The sequence below is a fragment of the Caretta caretta genome, chromosome 1 (assembly GCF_965140235.1).
Source record: "Caretta caretta isolate rCarCar2 chromosome 1, rCarCar1.hap1, whole genome shotgun sequence".
Classification (NCBI taxonomy): domain Eukaryota; kingdom Metazoa; phylum Chordata; order Testudines; family Cheloniidae; genus Caretta; species Caretta caretta.
Window position 1 is genome coordinate 223,933,068 of NC_134206.1, and position 27,973 is coordinate 223,961,040.

Genomic DNA, 27,973 nt, shown 5'->3' on the forward strand with positions numbered 1-27,973 from the left:
TTCCTTTAAAGCAATCATCACCCTTTTCTCCGAAAAGGGGTCATTGTTAAACTGTACCAGCAAAGGAGCCAGGACCATTGGTCCAGCATGAAAGGAGTCAAAGGAGCCAGGACCATTGGTCCACCCCCAAACCAGCCAGCTTTGCAACAGGGAGTTTCATGCGGAGAGAGGACTCCACCCTCCACCTGCTCCGCTGAGAAACCCCAGGCCGCTTGCCCCTCAGATGCAGTTTTTGCTGGGGTAGTCACTGCGGGGCTGGAAGACGGCGGCGGTGTAATGGGTGCTGAAGTTGGTGCTCTTCTCGGGACAGGTGCAGTAGAGGAGGCCACACCCCAGAACCAGCAGGGCCGCGGCAGCTAGGGTGACCAGATGTCCCGATTTTATAGGGAGAGTCCCGATTTTGGGGGCTTTTTCTTATATAGGCACCTATTACTCCCCACCCCATCCCGATTTTTCACACTTTCTATCTGGTCACCCAAGCTGCAGCCCAGCCTACGTAGAGGGAGGCCCTCAGCTTCCTCTTATGAGCTTCGGACACCAGCGGATTGTAGGAGTCCCGGATGATGGTGTTGGATGGACCAGCAGACAGGGATGAGGCAGGGGATGCTGGAGATGCAAAGATGGCTCTGGAGACAATCATGATATGTGCTTTGGAGCCTTCGTCCTCCATGCAGTTGGTGCACTTGGTGCCCACAACACTCACCAGCAACGCCAGCACCGACAGCAGCACTGAGATGACCATGAGGGCGTGGGCAGCCTGCAGGTCTTGGGGCAGCACCAGCCTGGAGTTGTCGACCTTGCACTGCATCTGGCCTGTGCTCTGCACGATGCAGTTCATCCACAGCCCCTCCCAGATGATCTGTGCCACCACGATGTTGTTGCCGATGAAGGCCATCACCTTCCACATGGGCAGGGTGCCTGAGATGACGGACCCCAGCCATCCCAGCACTGAGAGCACCATGCCCAAGACCAATAACAGGCAGCCTGCCCAAGTCCCCCATCACTACCAAGTCCTGTGTTTTGGATGATTTTGTTAGTTGTTTTAAAAAAGTCTCATCCACCTCTTCTTCCTGATTGCATGGTCTATAGTAGACCCCGATCACGACATCACCCTTGCTTTTTACCCCTTTTATCCTTTAACCAGAGATTTTCTACAGGTCTGCCACGAGACTTCCATCTCAACCTCAGTCCGAGTGTGTACATCATTGATATACAAAGCAACACCTCCCCCTTTTTTCCCTGCCTGTCGCTCCTGAACAAGCTGTACCCTTCTATACCAATATTCCAGTTACATGAATTATTCCCGAAATTTCTGTAATTCCAGCTATGTCATATTTGTGATTATTCACTAGTATTTCTAGTTCTTGCTGTTTATTCCACATACTTCTTGCATTAGTATACAAACAGCTAAGATGTTTATTAGATTTCCCCTCTATAATCCCTCGTCTCTCCTTTGTCCATGCTGCGATTTCCCATGTCACCCCCCCCCACCCCCAAATTCTGACTCTACACCCAGGTCCCCATGTTTTTGGACTTATCTGTGAGCTTTTTGTCTCCTGCCAAATCATCCTTTTATTTTGGCATCACATTGCAATCATTTTGGTCAAAAGAGTAGCCAGTTTTAAAAATATGTAATGAGCGTTGCCATACTGAAAAAGACCAAGGTCATACAGTTCAATAGCTTGTCTTATAGTTGATGTTTCAGAGGAAGGTGAAACAAACTCATAATGTATCCAGCCGCTATTACTGCGTGGACCTAATAATGCTAATTCTCTCTGCCCCCTGCTGGTGATCAGCTGATGGACTTGCAATTTTTATCCTAACTAGTACAACAGGTGTCATGGTTAGTCATGGGAGCAAATCTCTTTTCAGATGTATTAGTCTTAATATTGTTTGGCAATGTAAAGGTTAATTATATTCTACATCTAAAATATCTCCTTATAGCTACTGTAAATACCTTGTGGGGCGGGTTTTTGTTTTTTGGGGGTTTTTTGAGTTTCCTCTTGTTCTCATAATAACCCACTGCTCCCTCCCCTCACATGTTTCTGATCTTGGTCTTGATGCTGTAGCCAGATCTGCATCTGCTTTTGCCCATTAGTGAGTAGAAGATGGGAGGTGATTTTACTGCTGCGGACAGCACTGGTGACACTAATACTGGAATACAGTGTACAGTTCTGCTGTCCAGATTTTTAAACAGAAAGTTAAAAAACTGGAGAGGTGCAAGAAGAGTCACAAAAATGATTTAAGGGCTGAAGTAAATGCCAAGAACCAATAGCTGGAAGTTAAAGCCAGACAAATTCAATTTAGAAATAAGGCACAAATTTTAACAGTGGTCATGGAACAAACTGCCAAGGAAAGTGGTGATTATCCATCTCTGAGTCTTCAAATCAAGACTAGATGCCTTTCTGGAAGACAAATTATTTGGCTCAATTCAGGGGTAACTGGGTGAAATGCAATGGCCTGTGTTATACAAAAGATCAAACTAGATGATCTAATGGTCCCTTCTAGCTTTAGATTGATAGATTTTATGAACTGAAATAAGGGTGATGCAAAATATTTTTTGGAAGTTTTCCTGCTCCCATGAGCCTCCACTCTCCACTAGTTTCTGCGAGATTACAGCTTAGTTGGGAAAGTGGAATCAGTCTGAAAAGGGACAGATGAAGCACACAGCCCTACGCATTCCCATACACATATCTATTACAAACAAAATATTAGAATACTTATGAAGTGTTAAGGCAAGCTTAGAGCTAATGAGCGTCTTTCCATTCACTTCAATGAGTTTTGATTCAGGCCCTGAGTGCACAGTGGAAAAGCATGCACTGAACATTTAGATTGATTGAAGCACCATATTGATTCTGACAATCACTACATATGAATAAAAACATAGTAACAATCACTCCTTCTTAAAAATTAGAGACGTGAGCAGTCAGTCTCTCTCTCGGGACACCCCTACAGAGTATACAGTTTGGAATACCACAGAGGTATTTAGCTAGAGAGTAATCAGTTACAGCCATCTATCATATTGCAAATAAAATGATTCAAAGAAAAAAGTTCCAAACAGGCACCTTTGGGCATTTCACTCATCCCAAGCAATCCCTTAGCTGTTGCTGCACAACACAGAACATAGCTGACTTCTGAGAGCCATTCACAGGCAACCACTTTTGAATAGATGTCTTTGCTTTGCCATTTTTTTCTCTGTTTTTAAAGGGAAGAGCCATTGTTTCCTATGGGTGTTTAGTGCCAGCTTCAAATAAACTGTCTTATTTATTGTAAGCACCGTTTTTCCCCAGTAACATTGATTTTTTTTGGTCCAGTGAAATTATAAATATTTTTAGCTTAAATATAAATAATACTGTGAATGAGCTGTCTGATTATTCTAAAAATAGTTTCTCTGTTCTAAACCATTCACTGGATTGAGAAAGAGAGAGAGAAAGAGAGAGAGAGAAAGAGAGAAAGAAACTGTGTGTCTGTCTGCAGGAGACAGGGCACCTCAGTTGTGTTGCTTGCTTTTGTTTGATAGAAGAGGGTTATTTCTGAGATACCAGTGGCTTATCTGGAAGTGTATTTACCATACTTCAGCGCGGTCTCTCTTCAGAATGTGGTTCAGAAGTCACTAAAGAAAACCACACACTGTTAAGACTAAACATTCTTGAGTAAGCTTCAGTTATGGCAAGTTCAACTGCACAGGCTGTCGAGAGTGCTGTTACTGACATTTTCCAAATAAAGAAAGCAAACAAGTTACTTCAGGAAGAAAATCACATCTATATGATTTATAATAGTGGGTGTTAGTCCATCAAGGCAGGATGAACCCAGTGAACCAGGAGTAACAGGCCACCCATGGACTTCAGCTTTGCCTCCAATGCCTTAGCTCATTCTACCTGGTCCATAACAACTGGTGTGGACCGGCTTTTTTAGTACTGTGCAGGCTTCCAGCAATGCATCAGCCAGGTCTCTGAGTTTCAATATGGGTTCATATTAATAGGGAAAAATATAGGGATCCTATTTACAGCCTTCTGGCAGCAGGTAGGTAGAAAAAAACCCCACCCCTCCAAAATCAATGTTTGCTTTACTGAGGGCCTCCTTAGGTGTACATTGGAAACAATTCCGTCTGTCTGCCACAGTTAAGTCACCCTGCAGCCTGGTGTGCCAGCCAGTAGTAGACAGCGGTCCAGAATCAACAGATTGCTGCTGTTGAGCAGTACCAGACCACATGGCCAAAAAGGGATGGAAAATGTTAGATGTGACACAGCACCTGATGAATGATGATAATGAACAAAAAGCATAACGGGGGCAAATGGGCATCTCAGCTCCTTTTCTTCCAAATTGTGACACGGCATAGCCGCTGGCACCACTAATGTAAGAGCTATTTTTAGCAGTCTGGACTCCTCCTATCCAGTATAAGCCAACCCCCAACTTTCTTCTTTCCACCATTGACTCCCAGCTCAAAGGAGTGCACATTATTTACATCGTGGGCCTGATTCTCCACTGCCTTGCACTTTGTGTAGTCACACTGGAGGTCTCACTTTATATCCACTTGACACACTAGCATGTGAAGTGGTGAGAAACCAGGCTCTGTGCACTTGATCATAGAACATATGGATATGCAGCTTTCTCGCTATCACTCCTACTTTTGTGCATGCCTGGACACATGCACATAAGTATTTTACTACTAGGTTCCTCCAAGTTCAATGATTCTTGTTTTACTACAGAGATTTCTCTTGAAATTCTTATTAAAAATCAAATCATTCGATTTCTCCAGCTCACTTCATGCTAACTGATGGGACTCAAAACTTCCATATTCCAAATCCATTCCATTCTATATGCTAATAGATGAGCACTGTTCCAGGCCGCCACTGGAACATTTATGCTTCATTAATTTTTGGTGATCACCCTGCCTCACCTAGTGTTATACCAGGAAGATATCTGAAAGCCAAGTGAATTTAACCACTTGAGAGTGCCATAACCTTCCACTACTGCATGGTCTGAGGTGCTATTCGGAACTAGAAATTATACATACAAATACAGAGCAACTGGATCTGCACAGGTGCTGGGCAATGTAGACTGGAGTACAGCACCAGCAAGCTCCAGTTGTTCCTGAAAGCTATTTCTTGAAAACAAAAGAAAAGAAAAGCTTATGTACTCCCTAAAAGCATTCGCCGCCAATCCTATGACCACATCTGTGGTGGGCAGACCTTTCAGCCCTATTGAAGTCAATGGGACTCCAGATGGGTGCAAGGTTCGCCCACAGAGATCTGATTGCAGTGCACCACCAAAGCACGATTCCTACAGCACAGATGTGCTTTGTTGCTTACTATCAGTCTACTAGGGCTGCAAATGGTTATTGTGTCCTTTGCTCAACACCTGCAGTGCACAGAACCACTGACTACCCCAGCCCAGTCTTCTGCTAGAGCTGCTACTCAAAAACAACACGCACTTTGGGGTTTGACCTTCTATACGCTTGCCAGTTCTTCCAGGGCTTTGTTTACACACTTGGCACTCACGTCAATGAGCCACACTGAAGCAAGCCGTTAAAGTGTTCTTTCTCCTGAAAAATATTACAGGGCTTTGTTGCAACTCTTCAGAATACTATCTCACCACTCACCATACCCAACCTGCTCACTAAAAATAATCAGTGCATTGTAATCTGGATTTCTCAGGTAGTGATTCTATCCCTACCAGAGTGTGAAATGGATTTTTCCACATAATTTACTGTTTTTCTATAATTCACGAAACCTCTTTTTGCCGTGCATAAATGGTCACCTCTTGTTTATACATTGCTATGGCGCATAACTCCTAATGGACCAAAAAAAAAAAAAGGACAAAGCTTACATTTACTCACTACATCCACATATGGTGTACAAAAAAATAATATCCTGCTGCCCCCGTCCCCTGCCAAAATTTTGATGGGGGGAAAAGGTTTTCTTAAAAGGTTTATGTGTTTATACCTGTCTTAATGATACTCATTATCAAGTTATTTCACTCCACACTCATTTGGTATGACTATGAATAAATCCAAACAGACGATAGAGAAGGAGGAGTGTTGCAAGCATACTATTCATGCGGGTGGCAGCCTTAAAAACTCCATTTTGTTTACTTCTCTGGCGGACAGCCTGAAAATGCTGCTTATCAATAGTATTTGACTGAGTAAGCACCACAGTGTGTTCTCAAAACACCATTTCAACCTCAAAACACTCTTGTGAGGTACAGTGGATAATTTATGCATTTTTTTACAGATAGGTAAACTGAGTCACAAAATGGTTTGAAGCAGCCACACATTGACTCACTGGCAGAGTGACGCTGGAACAAAACCTCAGGCTCCTGGAACTCTAATCCCCCGGTATTAGACAGCACAGTCTCCCAGTTAGATTGTGTGGTTAGCTGAATGCCATAAAGCCTCTGATGTAAATATACACATTCTTCCTGTCGTTAAACGTGTGGGTACCTTGTGAGTAGCTGTGACACTGGATTAGAATCAACAATATTATTTATGGTTGAGATGATTTCGCCATGGCAATCCAAAAAGGGAAAAAGAAGCTAGCAGTGCATATTTAGGAACATAAGAATTGCCATACTGGATCAGACTCAAGATCCATCTAGTCCAATATCCTGTGTCTGACAGTGGCCAGAAACAGATGCAAAAGAAAATAAAAATAAAAATATAACTTCTGTTGAAGAGACTACATAAGCACACTAACCTCTTCTCCACCACAACCCCAGGGGACATTAGGTCATAAGACTGAGGCAAAGTCAGGAGGGTTTTAATCACATGTAGACACCAATCAAAATGGAAGCCAGAAATCTGAGTTTTCTGGGTGGATGTGAAGGAGGAAAACAACAATGCAGAGTTTAATCCCATGATCCAAATACACCTCCAGGTAATGGTTATGAGGGAGATTCAAAACAAGAAGCAATTCTGGATGGCAGAAATATGGCAATCGTAGCTGGACCAGAATACCTAGAGAGGAGTTTGTGAGATTTTGCTCCCATCAATCCTGAACTAGAATCTTAAACTTGATTCAGGCCAGAACTAGAGCTGGTCCGGAAACCGTATATCTTTCCATGGAAAATTTAAACTATTTGTCCAAAAAAAAAAAAAAAAGAGAAGATTTTCAACCTAAAACTAAAAGTTTTCAGCCAAAAAGTTTTCAATGAAAACTCAACATTTTCCCTGGAGAGCACACACTTTTTACAAAGTAATTTATTTAATTGACACCTCAGTTTTCTATCCAAAAGCAATTCTAACCAGCCTTACTCTTAACCCAAATCCTGAACAATAGACTGGATGAACACAGACCCAAACCCTGCCTCCTCAGCCAATTTCTAATAAATTAACATTATAGAGGTGACAGATGCATGTAGAACATCATGGAATCATTAAAAGAAGCCTTGGAAATCAATTCCTTTTCAATCTTATTTGAATGACTTCTCTCTTCCCATTTAATAAAATGGAACCATCTTCTGCTGGTGAAAGTGACTGTTACATAGAAGCTCATCTTTTTGGTCTCTCTGTTCCCTCTCCGCCCGAGTGACTACTATGATCTCTTTCTGATCTGCCTCAGAATTTCCCCTTGCTGACCATGACCACCATTTTGTTTTCTTTTATCCCACTTTCCCACTCATCTCTCCTTTTGTAATCTCCATTCAATCAACCTTTCTTACTTCATCAGCTCTCCCCTGCCACACACTGCTTTAGGCTGGTTTAGAGAGAAGTTCACCTGCAGGGGACAGGCGGGGCTTTTCCAAAACACAGGAAATTGGAAGCAGAGAAGGTGGCAGGCAGAAGTCTGCAGTCACTCCCTGGGAGAAGGGAGGAGTGTTTGGGTGGCTGCAAAGATGAGTTGCCTAAAGTTACTACCCGGGAAGAGGCAGTGAAGAGACTGGCAACCCCAGAGAAGTGGGGAGGGCCAGGAGGTATGGAAGTGGCTCAGGGAAAGGCAGCAAGGTGCAGGAAATGGGCCTTGGCTGCTGTGTAGAGGGTCCCTGAGCTGGAACCTGGAGTAAAGGTGGATCTGGGTTTTCCTGCCAGCCACTGCTGGAGTGGCCCTGTGAGGCAGTGAACCAGAAGATCGACTCAGACTGCTGGAAAGTAGGAACCTTGATACACTTCCCCCAGAAGGGGAAACCACAACAGTGACCTAGCCAGCTGAGTTACGAAGAGGCCGCTGCAGTTCCCAGAGTGAGAGAAGGGCTGCAGAGGAGAAACTGAGAGGATGTAACCACTGGAAGGGGCATTGGCCTGACCAAGCTAATCCCCAGAACTGCCAGGAGGTAGTGCCGTCCAGCGGTGAGTAGAGCAACCCCACCACAGAAGTCCATGAGCTAATCTCACTTCCTCCATATTAAATGCATCCTTTCATCACTTGGCTCTCTCTCTTTCCATTTCTAAACAACTTTATTTCTCTTTGTTTATTTAGTCTTATGCTTCCAATGCCTGCTGACTGTAACAAAGTTATGACACAAAGGACTACTAGTAAGAAACTGACATTAATTTTCTGGCCCAACCCACATGACTGGGATCAGTATCCACTGAAACATGCTCAGGTATCGTCTCCCTAATTTCAATGGTAAAAGGTCACTAATCAGTTCATATGTACTTACAGAGATGACATTTCCAGCTCCAGTATCTGTCTGGAAATTCACTTTGTTTCTGTATCACCAGCAGTGGTTTTTGCCCTCCACCTCTATGTTCATTAAATGTACTTCTTTGGAGTTTGTCATGACAGCAGTACAACTGCAAAATGGTTGCTTTCACTGAAAGCATGACAGTGCATATCTTGGGCTGGCCACCTTTTGCATAGTCTTGGTATTACCTCCACTTCTATTGCAAAATCTGGACTCTGCAGTTTGTTTACCTTTGTATTCTCCTTTTGTACCCCAGTGCACATTTTTAATTGGATACACTTCATTTCTTTCATTACATGATAGCACTTTCATTTGGGAAGCACAGTTTTCACTTGCCCTGCTAATATCTACAGCTGTCTGTGAAGTCAAGCCCATATCAGGGCTGATTTTTGTCTTGGTTACCAATTACATCATACACAAATGATTCAGGAGTCCATCTGACAGCTGTTCAAATTCACATGGCTTAGCTTTATCACATAGGCCTGAAACAAATGGTCAATGGTCTCACCTGGCAGCTAGTTTCATGTGAAGAAATTGTCCCTTTCCCAAGAGAAAGTCTTTGTGACTCTCTGTATTCTTCACTTTTCTGAACGGATTGGTCTAGTAGTTTGCAGTCCCCTTTGTGTTCCTACTGGAATATATTGTAGATATCCAACACCACTGGGCCTGCCACTTGTATCATTGTGGAAGGTTTCACCGCCTATGGTTTCTCTGCAATGCCACTTGCTTAAGGGAACATTTGAAAGCAGAGCTGAGCTTTCAGACTCTCAAAGGGCAAGACAAATGTTTGGGGTGTTTTTAGTGTTGTAAATTGTATTTTATTTTACCATTAGGAATAACATTCATAGTGTTGGAGTAAATGATCTCCATGGTTAGCAACATTCTCAATTTTGCTTCAGTATTTCATTGAACAGCATTTCTTAATTTGGAATATTTCAGCCAGTCAAAGTGCAGAGTTGTATAGTTACTGATACATAACTGCACAGATTTTTTCCCTTTTCCATTGATTTCCTCACAGATCTTTTTTTGATTGTAGGGGCCTGTTTTGCATAATCACTAAATAGTTATTTATTGTTAGATGCACAGTCTGGGAATCCCTGTACTCTGATTGGCTAAAACTGGACATCAGGCCACAAAAGCACAGCAGTCTAGATGTAGCATCTATTTCCATGCAAGTAAATTGTTACATCTATGTAATCATACTGCGAGTATGCAAAACTTTCTACTCTGGTCACTCTACTCTGGTTGGTTCCTTGAATTTTGCCAGCAATCAAGATATTGCCTCAGTGCCTCAACCTCTTCAGCTGAGATAGAAGAAAATATATATGAGACAGAAAGCAGGGAAGCAATGAAAATGGGTCTGTGAAATTTCTGAAAGGGAAAATTATTTTTGAAAAAGCAAAAGGGCGGGATGCTTCTCTTATTTCAAAAGATTTCTCTCCTTTATATGTTCTTCTCCCTAAAATAATGCTCAGATCTTTTGACCAAATTCTCATGACCTTACTGAAACCAAATAGCACCTTAATCCACAAGAGCAGATCAGTGACTCAGAACTGCTCCATTGTAAAGACAAGTATGTTACAGCTGTTCTGGGGAGACTAGCCCTGCAGGCCTGTTGAGAGGGAACGGGAGGAGGCAAAGGGTATAACAGATAGGAATGGAATGAAATGGTGGAAAAGTAGAAAGGGAGATGACAGAAAGAGAGGAAAGAATGGCCCAAATCAGACTGTTTTTATAAACAATTTATCTTTCAGTGGTTTGACAGCCCAGCAAAATGATTACTGTGTATATTTATAATCTGTGAATAGGACTGGATCCTCATGTTTTCATATTATCGCTGTTTATGGCCTTGATAAGGCAAGCTGCTCCATGCATGAGCAATCAGTGGGGCTCTGGGTTCTGTTCCTGAAGTCAGTGGGGCTCTGGGTTCTGTCCACATGGAACAACTTGTAGGACTGGGGCCTACAGTGGTTGTTGAAAGACAGTGGCATCCCTACTAATGTATGTCACATCCACATTAACCTCTTGAGTGATCCTACAGTATAGTTTCCATTTCACAAAAACATGTGGGTGGCCCTGAAGTTCAGCATATCATCCTTAGTCCGGAGGAAACCCTGGATACGCTCCACCTTCCCATAACACAGCTGTCTACCACCCTAATCAACTACTCACCATGTTAATGACCACTATTAAATGTTAATTAATGATGTGTGTTTGATGTTTAACCTTTGTTCATGATTAGATTTGCAAGTATATCTGCAGTCTGCATAATCTAAAGAAATAGCAAAATGGCATTTCTCTATTGAACCCAAATGCCAAGTGCTCTGCTAAGGTCATTAGAAATCTCATGTTAACTAATCCTGCCAAATTTTACAAGACAGTTACCACAAATATTTTCTTCTCTGTTTGGTCATATCATCTCTAGACATTTCTCTTGTGTTTTGATGTGAACTACAAATATGTAAGGCTTGGACTTCCTACTGTGAAGAATCCCTTCCATAAACAGGATCGTCAATAATATTTGGGCACTCTGTGTGCAGTACTTGTTTTTCACATTTTTGTCTTATCTGTGTCTGAGCTGTCTAATCACTGGCCATTTCACTATTCAAGAGGTCTGCGTCTTCAAATTATCTGAAAGATTGGGAAAAATGATTAATAGAGGATTGCCTGGTTTTTACAGGAACTGGTGAGACTTGTGCACTCTGTTTAAAGGCGGGGTGACTGCACTTCTTGATACATGGGCTGCCCAGTGAATCCAGAGGTATCAGTAAATCACTTCCAGTTAAGATTACAGAGATTTACACTTGAAACAGGACTAAAATCCCTCTGTTTCCCAGCTGTATCATGGTGCAGTGGAGTGCATGTGTGAGAAAGAGGCACACACTCCTGAATAATGCTAAAAACCATCAATCTCTTCAAGAAGTTAAAGCTCCGAAAGAAGGAAAATCTGCACCTCAAGCTTCACTTTGCACTCACATCAATCAGAAGTAACTTCACAGCTAGTAACATCAGTGTAAGCTCAGAAGTAAGTCACTGGAAGCCAATACCAAGGTAAAACTGGCACGAGAGCAGAACCAAGTTCTTATTCTCTGTGGGCCAATTCCTTGTTCCACTGAAGTTAATAGCATAGTGACACAGGCAGACAGCCCTAACTTTCTGCAGTGTGCCATTCTCTGTCAGATGAGCCACTGATCCAAGCCAGTCTTTCGAGGATGATTTTAACAAGAGTCTTGTGCTTTTTGGTGTTTTTCTTAAAGCCCCATCTCCTGGAATCTCATGAAAATCTTTTAACCAAAAAAGTAAGTTTCCTTTCATTGTTACACATGAAAACATGAATCCAAAAAGGTTCAAATACCAGAAGACAAAAAGAAGCAGCCCACAGTTATTAAATCTCGTGATTTTTTAGGCCAATTTCATTATTTTGGAATGCCTGGGGTTGGTAATACTGCCAACCTTATAGAGAGGGCATTAGTATGATGGAGGCATACCAAAAGATAGCAAGGGCATCCCAGGCTGAAGAGATGGGCAAAAACACAGTAGGGAAGGAGACAGGTGTTATTTGGACTTGAAGTACCAATAGTAATTAAAGAGAAGAAGTGAAGTGAATTCACTAATAATGCAGAATGAGAGAAGGGGAGGGAACTAATAATATGGCAGTTCTTTCAGGTTTTAACTTGAAAAAAAACCCTTTCCTTTTAATTTCTTTTTACATTCACAGTGTTTTCTATTGCAGAATTGCGTTACATTTGTCATATTTTAATGGGATTTTATACCTGAATTTTCCCACTTCTTCTTGCTAATCAACTGTAAAAATGTCACAAGAATGAATGGAGAGAATGATTTTTATACCGCCGACAGCTCAAGGCTGAATGACAGATGGTGCCTTGCCTGTCTGATATGACTTCTTTATGCTAGATAAAAATGCTTGCAGTCAATATTTGGTGGTCTGGATGCTATTCTGTGGGATTTGAAATGATGCTGTGTAACACTTAACTTGCCTGGAAATAAGTGCTAGTTCTGTCTTCATAGTAATGAAGATATTTCTAATCCAAACAGCATTGGAGGAAAATGCACTGAGTTCTTCTGCAATTCTTATGCAATTACTCAAACTTCGCCAATGAAATCATTATTGGTGTTTGCTTGTAGGTGCATTTCTTGGTCTCCTTAGTATGACACAGGTGTTCAGAATTGGAGAGGCGCCTGAAATGCTGAAATCAAGAGGAAAGAGAGGTCACAAACCAGAGCACAATTCAGATTGTAGTTTATCAGTGCATAGTGAGATTATCTACAGACTCTCCAGGCTGCTTCTCCAGCTGTCTATGATACCACTTGGACCCTCTGGCTCAGCTACTCCTTCCTCTTCTACTTGAATCCTCCCCTACCACCACACCACCTTCGCCTGACACAGAGAAATGCATTCACCCAGACTCTCATCAGCCATTCCCAATGGATCTCACTCAGAACTGCAAGAACCATCCAAGGCAGAGAAAAGACAAAGTGAGACTGTCATGTGCCAGAGGGAACTACTAAAATTACAGCCTGTCCCCCATACAGTGGAGCTTTCCCCACAGCACTGAGGGAATAGAACCAGCTAACGAGCTCCATAATAGAGAGCGACTGACCAGGCAGGTTTCCAGAGGCCACGATGCTGATATTGCTTGAGAGGGATTCCTGTTGGAACAGCTGCTGGGATTCCCCTTATGTATTGTGCAGACGCCTTGAACCCAACCCTTAATAAGTCAGGAAATCATAATTCAAAGAGGTAAGGGGATCATTTGTGATGCTGGATGGAGAAGGGCAGAATGCTGAGGAAAGGCCTCAGTGGAATTTGTGGAAGAAAATCAAAGTCTGTTTCCTTAACTGATGGGAATGGCTACAGCCTTCATCACTGGATACTTGCCAGCCACCAGGAAGTGTGAGCTCTGGCAGGAACTCTTGTGCTTTGGGGGCTTCAGAATTATTGTGAGCTTTGGATCCCAGAACAAAGTTCTTTCCTGATGCAGCTTGATCAAGTTAAGGCAGCTCCACAGAAATGTATCCTGTGTGGGGAAAGGGAAAAGGAGAGGACAGATGAGACTACAGTGGGTATGAAGCCATTGTACAGTGAAATCGCCTGCAAGTGCGGATGAGGATTGGGCCGTTATCCTTTATATTCCCTGGGCTTGAGATGGGGGCTGCACTGTACTACACCTCGAACACCATCCAGTACAACTAATGGGGATGGACCGATTTCTCTCTCAAGTTACCCCAGAACTTGATAATGGAACTGCCCTTTACCCTTCATACCCTCCCCCTCTGCAGGGTACATGTAGCCACACAACAGATACTTGTTACTACAGAACATTTCCTAGGAGAGTGCAGGAAAACAAGGATATTTCTATTGCCCATCACATCAGTGCTTGGGAAGGAAGATATTCTATTACACCTCAAATATCCTCCAGAACAGGGGCTGGGGACACACCGAATTACCCTTGAGGTTAACCCTAAGGCTGATCCCAAGCCCTGGAAACTGGGCTGCGCTGTATCGACCTTCCCTCCCGCTCAGCTCAATATCAACACACAGACCTGATGAAGAAGGAAACCTCCACAGGCTACTTACCAGGTGCAACACTTGTATGTTGTAAGGACACAATGACACTGTTGATACCAGGAATCCTTAGGATGTGGCTCACCCTCTGTTGCGATTTTCCTACAAATATGCAAAACAAAGGACATGTATACACACTTTGAGTTGGGGGCATGATTCCAAGCTTGAGGAGACACACCCATGCTAGCTCCAACTGAGCTAGGGCACTGAAAGTAGGGAATAACTGCAGCAGTGTGCGTGGTGGGAGGGGCTAGTCACCCTGAGTACGTGTCTGTGGTCTCAGCAGTACGTACCTGGGGTGGCTAACACCTCCCATCCCACACGCTGCTGCAGCTACATTCTATTTTTGGTGCTTTAGCTCAATGAGAGCTAATGTGTGTATGTCTCCTCGAGCTGGGAATCGCACCCCCAGATTGAGGTGCAGATGTGCCTACACAGATACCAGGTAGGGATCCCACAAATTGACACAGTTGGAAATGAATGGCCCAAATATGATCAATCTCCAGTCAGGAAGAAAGAGAGACCAGCAGGCCCATTCCTAAGGTGTCAACACCTCTCAGGTCAGGCTGGGGAAGCAGAACCTTGATGGGCCACTGAGTATCTCCAGTCCGGTCTTCCATTTGTGGAGGCAGCGTCATAAAGCCTTGGGCCTGGTCTCTAGCATCCCTTCACTGCTTTGAAAGTAAGCCACAGGAATTTACTCATCACATAAGCCGCACTGTGAGGACTGGGGAGCTGTATTGTGTCTCCAGCTCTGAGAAGGAAACACCTCAGGGAGAGAGGGTGAGGTCACTTTCTTCATTTTCCAAGAAACCCCTCCCCAGGCCCAGTCAGTTCCCTTGGTACTGGTGAAATAACAAGAATTGGGGGACTTACTCCCAACTGCCATGGAGTGCTCCTCTTCCCGGTACAAGAGAAATATCGGGAGTCTGCGACATATGGCAATATGCCCAGGTAGGGCCTGAGCTTCCCAGCGCAGTCCTAGGGTCTCTGACTTTGCCATTGTTTCTCAGATCAGTAATTGCAACACAGAGCAGAGCCTGGTAGTCTGAAACAAAGTAGGGGGCTGGTCACAGACTAGAGCACAGATCACACTGGATCCTTTTGAAACCCAGAGAAATCCCATTGAGATGCTACAGGCCTTTTGCCTTCCGCACCTCCTTCTCGCTCTCCCACGTAAGGAAGCCTCTTCATCCCTGCCATAACCAAGACATTTTGCTATGCTCTGCCAGTGCCCTGTTCCCCCTGAGACAGCCCTGACATTCTCCGCTTCCTCCCCATCTGCTCCTAGTCTCACTCTCCTCAGTTCTCACACCTCTGCATTCCAGTCAGGCTGCTGCTCCACCTTTATGCTGCCCCAGGGCCAGCAGCGGAAGCATATGGGCACAAAGGAGAGTCTCCCTGCTCTCAGTTCCTGTAGCTGGCACCACAGGAACTCCTGGCGGACGGAAGGAGTGACTGCCATGAAAGTCCAGCTCAGGTGCTGCAGCACAGGGATGGAGAATGGAGCATGCTCAGCAATTCCATGGGGAGACTTGCTGAAACTCAAAGATAATAGGCTGAGGGAAACTCAGCCATGGGTGTTTAACATTAAACTATTAAGTCCATATTGAAGCACCTATTTGTATGTAAGTGTCCTGGTTTTCAAGAGAGCTGAGCATCCATCAACTCCTGTTGAAGTCACATGGATCCTGCCCATATGGTCTAGAAGAAATACAGATAAGACATCCTAAGCTACATAACTAAATAAAATGCTAACCAGGCAAAGGTGGTCATTAAAAAAGGCGGGAGGTGTGGGCGGAGGGAGGGGGGACCTCACAGGCCTAGACCAATATCGGTAGAGAATAGCTCTAAAAATGTTTCCAATAGCTTTTTAAAGTGATGAAGGGTGGGCCCAAGCGGATGGACTTCCATGCCATAGGGGCCATCACAGCAAAGGATCGCTCACCCATCAAACTAAGCTGCAATAATGGGACCCCTAAAGGGCACGCAAGTGCATCCGAGCAGAGATTCCCAGGACTCAAGGAGGAAGTCTCAAAACAGCCAGGTTCCTCCTAATTAAGAACTAGAACAGGCCTATTAGACACAGCCTGCAGGGACAATACAGAGCCTCACCCCTTGAAGGGAGCCCTGGGAGATATATCTTCCTGGACTCCCTGACTTGCCCACTATTTTTCACATGCTTGCTTTTGGGGTATATCCTGCCCTTGCATGCTTGAGCCAGCTCAAATGGAGAAGCAGGCCCATGGCACAGGGACTGTACAAACATGGGTGAACAGCTCCTTTTCCCCTATGGGCCTGGAAGAACCTGTCCCTAGAACATCCATCAAAGAATGCGAGTCTGTTTCATGTTTTTCCATCTGAGAACCTTGAGCAGTTGTTTTTGGAATTCCCTATTTGTAATTATTAATAAATAATTGCTTAGCATTCTATGGAGCTAATTAACCTAGGTTTTGAAACCAAAAAAATTCCTAAATTGAGAAGGAGGATGAAAGTCATTCTTTTGTATAATTTAGACTCATCAACCAACTCTAGGTGTTTAGGGTACAATCTCTTTCTTAAAAGTGCATAGTGAGAAGCAACAATAGCTGTATGATAAAAAAAATACAGAAAGTCCTATTTTATTAGCCATTTCCCCCTCAGGCAGGATCATAGAAACAGTTGTTTTCACTAACAAAATAAAAAGCGATCATTTAAAGTCTTTCTGAATAGCACTTTCCCCTCAATATTATAATATGATATGAGCAGCTACTTTGACACAATATGTAAAAGGATAGTTATGGAAAATCCAATATTAATAGGCCAAGATAAAAATAAAATATGCTAAGAAATGATTAAAAGCTTGGAATGTGTCTTAGGGTATAAAGGATGAATTTTGCTCATGGTTCAAACAATCCCAGTAACCCTGGGGTTTTCAAACTTCATTGCAGTGCAGTCCCCTTAGGGCAACAAATTACTACATGACCCCCAGGAGAGAGGAAGCTGGAGCCCAGCCCTGCCACCCCAGGTTGGGAGAGACGGGGGCCGGAGCCCAAGCCCCGCTGCCATGGGTAGTGGTGGAACTAGGGCTTCAGCTTCAGCCTTGGGTCCCGGGAAGGCTAATGCTGGCCCTGGCAACTCCATTAAAATGGGGTTGCGACCGACTTTGGGGTCCCACCCCACAGTTTGTGAACCGCTGCCTTAATCCTTGTGATTGGGGTGTATATGTGGTGGAACTCCATGCAATCCTTGAATAGGCTGTTGAACAGGGGAGGTTGGAGGAGCGAACAGGATGGGCGTTTGTGGTGGGAAGGACATTAACATCACTCTGACTCCAGGCTGCAGTGTCTTTCTCTGGTTCCCCCTTTGTGATGGGGCTCTTCTTTAAATGGTAGCCTCTGGTGCAGCCCAAAGACTCTCTTTGGAGAGAGCTATGCCAGGGAAGCACCACTACAGCCACAGTACTAGGAGGGCTTGAACACATGATGGCATTCTGGCCCCATTGAGGTCACTAACAAAAAACTCACATGATTTCAGTAGAGCCAGCAGTCCACCCAGAGCCTCCCAATGTGCATAGTCCTGGCCCCCTGCTGATGCCTTGGGATCCATGTGGAACCCTGGGGATCTGTACAGTTTGGGAGCCAGGCCAAGAAACTGTACTGAGGGGGTGCAGAAGGGGAAATCCCTCCTCTCCCAAGAATATTAACAGGGAGAAATCACTGCAAGGAGAATGTTGTATAGATTTTCTCCTCCTTAGTCCCTTCCTTTGGGTTTGCCACGTGAGAGGGTGATGTTGATCTTTGTTAATAATTCTGTTGATGATGCGTGAGCCAGAATAGAATCCAGCTCACTCTGTCTGAGCTCTGCAGGAGTAAAAAGCAGTAAAATATTTATGTCTTCAAAGTCAGCAGGGAACAGATCTGCTGGGTTAGATGCAGCCATTTTATTAAAAGTCATTTTTCCTAGAAGAGCAACCACATTAGACAGACAGCTAGGCCATTTTTGTAATAAGAAAGAAACCTGTTTAGGTCTCCAATTGTGTCCTATTTGAAGGAAAACAGCACCTATTTTGCTCAGCACATCAAGGAAAAGTCCACAAAGTCAGAATCAGTTCTCATCATGAGTAATCTATGAAATCTATTTTTAAGTTTTTAATTGACATTTCCGAGCCTAGTGCTGCAGGCAGCTGTAATGAAGTCATTTATGACACTGGCAGAGCCAAATGAAAAACCAGATGTAAAAATGTAAACCAGATTCCAACTTGCTTTAATAATGGTTAACCATCAAGAAAAGTAATATTTAAACAAAACTTTTTCATTTAAAAACATTTCTTTTGAACTGTTAAACTAAGCAGGTTGGAAACTGGTTTGCTACATCTCTTCCGTATGAAGATTGTGTAAATTTAAAGATAAGTTATAAATACTGGTCGTGTTAAATCAATGGAACAAAAATTTGGCCTTAGATCTTCAACAGACAAAACAACCATTGTTTGGGTCCTTGCTAAACTGGATGTACTGTAACATTGCTAAGCTGTCCCCCTAACTTACATTGTGTCATTTGAGATACTGTGGGAGAATTTGTTTAAGAAAAGTTTTACAATGTTCAGAAAAATGTACATGCATTTGGTGTGATTATATATGTAGGCAAGTTAATGTTGATCCTGGCTGCAGTTATTAGTGCTCTTTAGAAGCTATACATATCACTAGAGAATTGTATGATTACTTGTGCTTTGTAAACTTTCTCACCTGCTATCTCTCACATTAGTCATTGCTGATAGCAGAGTTTCAGTTACATAGTGACATGGAAAGTTATTCTGTCCTTAGCCATTAGACTTTTTTGTTCCTGGGGAGATGAACTGGTCATGCATCAACTGTGACACAATATCAGGATCACTTTACCTGGCAGACATCAGTATCCATTTCTCTTTCAAGCAGATCAAGGTTTTTAAATCACATATAACTACTAAAAAAGAAGAATGTGTCCATCATCATAACATAGCACTATTTTTATGTAACACGAGCAAGCTGTCCATGCAATACTCCTCCAAACAAGCTCCCAGCACCAACATTTTCAATGTCAATGGATCAAATTTAGTCTTGCTGCAATAGGATACACCTCCCATTGAAGCCAATTTGACCCATTCTGCCTCATAATCCATTGAATACACAAGAGCATTTCTGCTCTCATTTACACCTCTGTGACACTGATTAACTCAATGGGGGACACTGTGGTTTAATTAAGAGGGAGGTTTGATCCAAGAAGTTGTTTGCAGACAATGTTCAATCAGCCTATCTACAAACTTTACAGATTTGGTCATATGCAACAAACGACATATGTGTAAGAGAACCTCACAATAGTATTTGTCTGGTGAGACAGTTAATCAGGATGGGATAGATAACTAACTGCCGTACTTCATGTTTTTTCTACATGCACTTTCTATCATCATCATGCTCATTACTAGGATGGAGTTGTTCATATGGCTTGTGAAACTGGCTCCTTTTGGATGTCAATGTTTTTGAGGTTGTGAATGGGATTTCCAATCTTCTAGCAGGGAATGCTGCAGAGCTGGCATCAGTTACAGCATACTGGAGGAGCAGAAGCTTATTTCAACAAGAAAGTGCAAGCATATCCCCATTGTTATTGTTAGTGAAACATTTATATTGCAATAGTGCCTGGAGGCCTCAACCAGGTGGGGGCCTGATTATGCTAGCCACGATACAAATGACAGTTCCTGCTCCAAAGAGCTTAACATAGGGCCTGATCTTCAAAGGACCTCAACACAGTCTCTCTTTTTCCCCTCTCCTCCAAATATATTTACATCCACAAAAAACTTTCCACGTTTAACTGTAGGTTCAGGTGCTAAGCACTTAGGGGTAAAATCCTGGCTCCACTGAACTCAATGGTAAAACTTTCATTGACGCCTGGATTTCACTGTAAAAGGTCTCAATATGCCAGTTGTGGGCACAATCAGCTGGTAAACGGTCTATGTGCTGGCATTTATGAAATTATGTCCACAAAAACAGAGCTTCTCATATCACAGTGACAGGCAGCTGTCATAGGGTGTGGCTGCCCCAGAGCGCCCCCTGTTGGTAGAGGATAACGTAGCCAGCAATACCTGCCTCGGATTTCCTCAGATTTCCTCCCTGAGGTTAGTTTTCTCAGCTTTCCAGACGCTGGCCTTTGCTGGAGATGTGGCTAAGCCCTCCAGCCAAGTTACAGACAAACATAACCCCTTTTGGGATAGCAAACTTCTCAAACAAATAAAAAGGTTCTTCTGCCCTTCGGGATTTTTCTGCAACCCACCCTCTGAGCCCAGTTCACAGCCCCTTTCTGGCCTACCTTTAAGACTCTTTTTCTCTGCTCTAGGCTGCCTGCTCCCTGTGGTTCCAAGTCCAGACTGAACTCACTCTCAGTTCTTTTATTAGGTCCAGGTGTCCATTAAGGTATCACCTGACCTTCTTTAGTCCTGTGATCTCAGGCTGGGAAGCAACTAATTAATTATTGTCAGGTGTACCTGGCCCCATCTCCCCTTAAAGGGGATAGTGACACTGTGATGACAATCTTACAAAAAACTATATAGGCAGACAGCCGGATAGGATTTTTTAAAAAATTACTTGATAGTTGGCCTTATTTGGTCGTGGCATGGCACTCTGGAAACCTCGCTGAGAGTGAAATCAGAAAACACACATCTTTGCTTTTCATTTGTTCAGAAGCTCTGCAGCCATTATTATTGAAGGGAGGTGCAGAGGGGTACGATATGGCCCTTTATATGTGTGGGGAGAAGGGGAAAAATTTTAATAACTCTAGGAAAAGGTAGGGAGAGTCACTGACTTGGGATTTGAAGGCAAACTACAGATAAAGTTAACACTGGAAGCTTGGAACAAATATGAGAAAAAAATTATAGCAAACAATTATCAATGAAATGCTCAGAAATGTTCATTATAAAACTTTTTCTTACCTTTTTACTAGGATTAACTGTCAAACTGTTTAAAAATACGATTGGAAAAAAATGGAATAGCACAAGTGTTTATTCATTCATGCTTCCTTTGTGTATCAGATTTAATCACGAAGGACAATGGAAAGAATCTAAAAGATGCTGGTTTTATAAGTTAGTCAGAAATGTGAAAAATTATAGACTATGTAAACGAATATGAATCTCTGACGCATATTAAAATAGCTATAATTTTACAGGCATTACGTAAGACATTAAAAAATACAGATACCATATCTATCACAGGAAATGATTCTTCTGAAAAATTATGCAGCAAGTTTAAAATACCCACCCTGGAACAGACAAGATCAAAAGAAAAAATGAATCATCTCTATTTTGGGTGCCAAATACCACAATGTCACTAGCACCTTCAGCTGAGCGTCAGTGCTCCCAGGAAGCTACTGTACGCTTTTATAAAGTCCTGCTAGTGATTCTTCCCATAGACATGTAGTAATCATAAACACATATCATCTGTATATGTGGCAAATGGTATGAAACAAGACTGACCTTTAGCGCCACATATTAGTGAGACGGTGAGGGCATTTTATTTATTTATTTTTAGATACTGCATCATCATGACAAATGAACTGGTTAGGTAATGTCTACAACAAAAAGTCTACACATCCCCTTCCTTTAGCTAATAAAGTATACACACTCTAAGGGCAAACTCAGATTTGGTGTATGTGGGTGCAACTCCATTGACTTGAATGAAGTTATACCGTGTCTGATTATGGCTTAAAATCTATGTTCAATAGTGCTGGCAATTTTCGTGTCATCTGTGCTCTAGCTTTATTACTGTACAGGCCCCTCTTTCTTGGAGCCTTAGACCAATACTCCTGTCCTAATCAAAGGAGAGGAAACATTATTAAACCTATTCCTATAAGTGCACTGAATACTAAAGGCTATAATTATACACTGGGAAAAATGCCTCCCAGACTGTGTAATATTCTATAAACCATACTGAATTCCTGATGAAAAAAAGAATGCTGAAGTCATTATAATTTTCTGATCAATTTTCATTACTGCCATGCTGTCCTCTTCCTTCTTAAAGACTTTAAAGGCCTACTTTTCATTTACACTAAAGCCACTTGACACTGCTCTAGCAGCATAAAGTGGCCGTAAAGTGGGAGTAAGTTTTTCTTGCGCCCACTTTAAGGACACTTTATAGTCTCATGGTGCATCTACCCTAGTAAAAGAGGTGTATTTTTCAGCATGTGTTAGCTTGTGTGGACAAAGTGGTTGACAGTTTTCATGTTAGCAGGTCAAACTGAACACCAGGGGGAGCTTAGGGTGGTACAAAGGAGCAGTAAAGTACGTGAGAATCAGGACATCAAAGTCTCAAAACAATTAACATTATCTTCATCCTCTGAAAGTAACCAACATGTTCTCTCTGTTTGGAATTGCTTCAAAAAACAGTGATGAAATCTAAATGCCACGCTAAACTCCCAGAGCAGAACTATATTCAAACTTTTTCTCATTGTTACTGTACTGGGAGATAGCAGACAGAATGCCTGTGGAAAATATAATCTTGTCTGGACGTGACCTTTCGCTAGAGGGTTCTATATGTAAGATCCAGTAGCTGATCGAGAAATTTGTATTGGGATCCTGGGTGGGGTGCAGGATGCACATACACCTTATGTAAATGACTATGAAAATTATCTGAGTTTAAGTAGCACAGCATGATATCTAAGACTAATTAGTGCAAAGATTAATTAAATTAATGCACTACAATTTCATTAGTGTGCTGTTTACTTCCTCTTTTCAGATCATTAATGAAGGTGTTAAATAAGAATTGGCCTAACACTGATCCCCTGCAGTACCCAACTAGACACACTCCAGTTTAACATTACCCTTTGCTTATGGTCGTTTAGCCAGTTTTCATTACACATGAGAGCGTTCTTAACACTTACAATGTGTAACAAGTATTACAGATTATTAGCAATAAAAATGATAAACAAATCAATGTTTAAAGATGGAAACTCACTGACATGGAAATTTTAGTTCCCTGTGCCACTCTCAAGAGTCAGGTTAACATCCTGTTTTTCAATGGTTGATTGCCAAAATTCCTGTGCATAACCATCTGCAATATTAAAAATATAAGAGTTTTGGCCTGACCATAGAAGTGTACATTGTATCAAGATGACAGCAGTTTCTCAAAGAGGCAGACCAAGTTCCACCCAGCAGGCCTTTAATCTATTTTATGTTTACACAGAACTTGCTATTCTTCAGTACGTCAGAACAAAAAAAGGATTGTAATCTCCCATGCCTAGAGTTGGCAAAAAAACAAAAATGAAATGCCCCTATAGACCACTCTGTTCTACTGCAGTTACGCAGAAGTGATGAAAAATAATAATTTAAAAAAAAACATACAGCAGACGGGGGTTTACTATAGTTACATGCTGCAGAGTTTGCATGTTGGGTGGCTCTTTTTCTGCAAGATAACGTGGTTTCTCCCCCAAGAGTTGGGGTTTTGAATGCAATCCAAATCCTCAATCTGATTTTACATGACTGTGGTCTAATTCTGATTTGTATTTGTCACCACTTTCAGCAGCAGACATTAATTCAGCAGTTTTGCTTGGAGACTGGAGAGGGAGATTAAAAGGACTAAATCTGTCAAAGGTAAAAGTACCTGCAGCTGTCTGAGATAATCACAATATTCAAGTGTTGAGATTAAATAGCAGATGATGGTTACAACTGATGTAAAGAGCATATAGTGGTTGCCAGTGAAATCTCTGCATTGTAAACTTCTCCAACAAACACTTCATCGCTTTCTTCCATTCTGCCTCCTTCTGCATGGAAAAAGTGCCCTCCTGGAACTAATTAGTAAGGTCACTACCCTTTCAAATCCCTCATTAAGACCCACCTCTGCTGCAATACCTGCTGTACCTACAAGACTCCATGCCACTAACGTTTTGTTACTTTGGGTAAAGTCAGGAATTAATGTAATTTGTGCACATCACCAGTCTATGTAACCATATGATGTTCTTACAGTTACCTTCATCCCTTCTTCCCTCCTATTGTTTGTTATGCTCACTTTTTGCATCTTGCTTCTAATTAGAATGTAAACTCTTTGGGACTGGGACCATGTTTCTAAAGCAATGGGCCTCTGATCCTGATTGGAGCCATTGTAACATCTACCGTACAAATAAATAATAATCCATTTACAACTCTGTAGGGTAAAACTAATATGTTAAGTGCACCTGGAAAGAGCCTATGCAGATCATGAGGACAGGTGAAATGTGCTGTCTGTGAGAAATGACACTAAAAAAGTAAGCAGCTGTACTTTGTATAACTGTACTTTCCAAACGATTAAGTTGTAGCCCCATGGGATCGAAGTTGGAGCTAACAAATACATGAATTACTATGTCCGGGGAGCCATATGCAAAGATGAAGATTGTAAACTGTTGACCTGGGGGGCAGGGATCAGCGTTCATGTCGCGTTCCCCATCAGTACCAGCCTGGCCTGGGCAAGCGAATAATCTAACCAGTGGACCAAACTGGGTGATGACTCCTGGTCGCAAGACACGTTGTGAATACGCTAAGAAGACTGTTGACTTGGCACAGGTGGTAAAATGTGCTCCAACCACTGATACTATTGAATCCTTCTGATGGCTCAGAAAACACCCCCGTATTGCGACCTGAATAACAAAAGTGGGCAGACAGTCAAAACTGAATGAGCCAGTTTCATCTACACCATTCCTTTTGACTATTTCCACTAGCTAACCAGCATTATTTTGACCCGCTAGGATCTGTAACTCAGTACCAAAAGGGACAGACAAATCTCAAGGAATTAGCATGGACACTGGATTTTCGTCAGCTGGAAGGCAGAGAACATCAACCAATAAAATCAGCAATGTATATTTCTTAAGGGACATTCATGTCTGTAAAGGAAATGAATAATTTTGGGTTTAAATACAAAATAAAACACAGAAAAATTAAATAAAAATGTGTCAAATATGTCAGGAAAAACTTCCCTCACCACATTTGTATTTTTTATGCGTCACCATTTAAGGTTTTATTTATTGCAGTAAGAAAGCCAATTATATATGAAAAAGGAAGCATTTTCAGTTAGAACTGCATGAAAGTTTTTGGATGAATAGTTTCTTCATCAAAAAATGCAATTTCAGGTCGACCAAAGTGACTTGTTAATTCAGCAAATAGTTTTGGCTGAAAAATAAAACTTTTTTATTTTAAACTCAAAATGTTTTGATTCAACATTTTCAGAACAAAACATTTCCACTTCATTTCAGAATGAGGCTTTGGCTTGAAATTCATAAATTACAAGGCCAGAAAGTACCATTATGATAATCTTGTCCGACCTCCTGTATAATACAGGGCATAGAACTTCCCCCAAATAATTCCTTGAGCAGATCTTTTAGAAAAACATCCAATGCTGATTTTGAAATTTTCAGTGATCGAGAATCCACAATGACCCTTGGTAAGTAGTTCCAACAGTTAATTACTCTCACTGTTCAAAATGTACACCTTATTTACAGTCTGAATTTGTCTAGCTTCAACTTCTAGTCATTGGATCGAGTTACACCTTGCTCTGCTAGACAGAAAAGCCCATTATTAAATATTTGTTCCCCATAAGGTACTTATAAACTGTAATCAAGTCACCCCTTAACTTTCTTTTTGTTAAGCTAAACAGATATAGTGATAGACTCATGGAGTTCAAAGGCATGTTTTCTAATCCTTTAATCATTCTTGTGGCTCTTCTATGAATCCTCTCCAATTTATCAACATCCTTCTTGAATCATGGGCACCACAACTGGACACAATATTCCAGCAGCAGTTACACCAGTGCCAAGTACAGAGATAAAATAAAATGTAGCTAGATTTATTTAAAAACAAAAATATGTTTAAAAACACCCCAAAAACTAAGCAAAATGAAAAAAAAAATCATTTGGGACCAAACAAAATGTTTTGTTCAATCTGAAGCTATTGATTTTTCACCTTTTTATTTGTTTCAACAAACAAAATTTTTCCACTTCAGGTGAACTTGAAATGAAATTATTTTTGGATTTTTCAGTTCACGCTCAGATCTAGTTATAGTAAAATCAAATTCATTAATTTCAATGGCAAAATAAGTCTACTTACAATTAAAATTGCACTGAATAAATGTCTATGATTCCCCACCGAGGCACTAACTTGTTATGTAAGATACCACTCATCATTTATTTACATTCATAATTATGAGCAACATTCTCATTTTTCGTTACTTGATTCTGAAATCTTACAAACTAAGGCCCCAATTCTACAATCAATAGTGCACAGGCACAGCAGTCCACCGTCATGCTCTGCACTGCAGGGTCAGAGCCTAAAGGCCTGATCTAAAGCACACTGAAGTCTATGGGCAAATTTTCATTGACTTCAAATAGGCTTTGAATCAGGCACTTTAAGGGCACCATCTTGCATTCCTTACTCAGGTAGGGCTTCCACTGGGGTCAGTGGGAATTCTGACTGAGTAAGAAGTGCAGCACTGGACCCTAAATTTTTAAATGTATCATTTCCTATAATTGAAGTCAATTACAGAAGTTCCACTTTAATGAGAAAAAGTGATTTTTAGAATCACAGTATCTTTCAAGAACAGAAATGAGAAATATACACCACAGATTAGTTTTTACAATACAAGTGACTTCTAGACTTTTTTGTCTCAGTGTAAAAAGATGCAGTGTTTGTTTTTATTTTTCAACATTCCTCTTCCGTTGCTGGAGACTGATCTTCAGAAACAATTTTTTTAAAATGTTCAGCAGCATTCTCATGACTCACTATTGACAGTGGTGATAAATAAGAAACATGTGATAAGAGTCTAAGGCCCCCGGTGCAGCAATGCATTGATCATGTACTGGGGGATATGGATAGACTTTCATATGCACTTAAGTGCCTTACTGAATCAGGGGCCAAATCATAGCCTTTTCCTGTGTCAAAAATATGGACACATGCTGACATCTCTTGTAAACAGCCATGACAAGGCAGTATTACTATCACCACTGCATTTGCCTAAGATATCAATAATAGGCTTTAAAGATGACAACATGTGCACAGTTTAATATTGAGAATTTCTTCCAATGATTTTCTTATTTCTAATATTGTAAACACGTAATAATAATTAAAAAAAATCAAATGAAGTCATCTGCAGATAGTTTCTACTAAACATTGTTTCAGATCAGTCGTGACAAATGATAGAACTCCATGTTTCAAAAAGAAGAGAGATTTTGTAATTTGCAGCATACAGATTTGTAGCATCACGAATCACACATTTTCATTGCTGTTTAGATTTTCAGTTTCTCTCTTTTGCTCTGAAGTGACTGGTTCTTCCTTTATTAAAGTGTTTAATTGCTTCTGTGCACATGAGAGGAAGAGTTCCAAACTACACAGGCTACGTTGGCGGACAACTTGATCGAGCTGTTGGAAAAAAGAAAAATTAATTAGCAAAAAAACCTAGAAATAAATACCAAACTGTAAATAAAACCATTTTGAAATTAAATGCATTGAGTACATGCAGGATTTTAATGATACAATGAAATTTAATCAGATGCCCATATCTATGAATTCCCCCTAGCTAAAATGAATAAATGGCTATCCATAGTCATTCAACAGCTGTCAGTGTTTGTTAGATAATATTAAAATGTCCAGATTATTAAATACTTTAGGGAAACTTACACAAACATAGTACTGTAAATGAGAGATGGTTAGTGTCTTGGTCTGGGCACTTTTAAGTTGTCAGCCTACCCACAGGGTACACACAACAATATTACTGGTTTGGTCCCTTGTAATAGAACATCCCGTCT

At 41.6% G+C, this 27,973-nt stretch overlaps 1 protein-coding gene and 1 pseudogene across 7 annotated transcripts in view; both read right to left on the reverse strand.

The window, feature by feature from the left end:
- Positions 1-219: 219 nt before the first annotated feature.
- LOC125633835 (claudin-4-like) lies at positions 220-24,613 on the reverse strand (annotated as a pseudogene).
- CCDC91 (coiled-coil domain containing 91) overlaps positions 21,194-27,973 on the reverse strand; it is a 335,516-nt gene continuing 328,736 nt past the window's right edge. For all 7 annotated transcript variants that reach the window (XM_048824193.2, XM_048824157.2, XM_075121017.1 and 4 more), the window contains one exon: positions 21,194-27,587. In XM_048824193.2, coding sequence (XP_048680150.2) covers positions 27,435-27,587 — 153 coding nt within the window. In that variant the 3' untranslated portion in view covers positions 21,194-27,434. The remainder of the gene's footprint in view (positions 27,588-27,973) is intronic.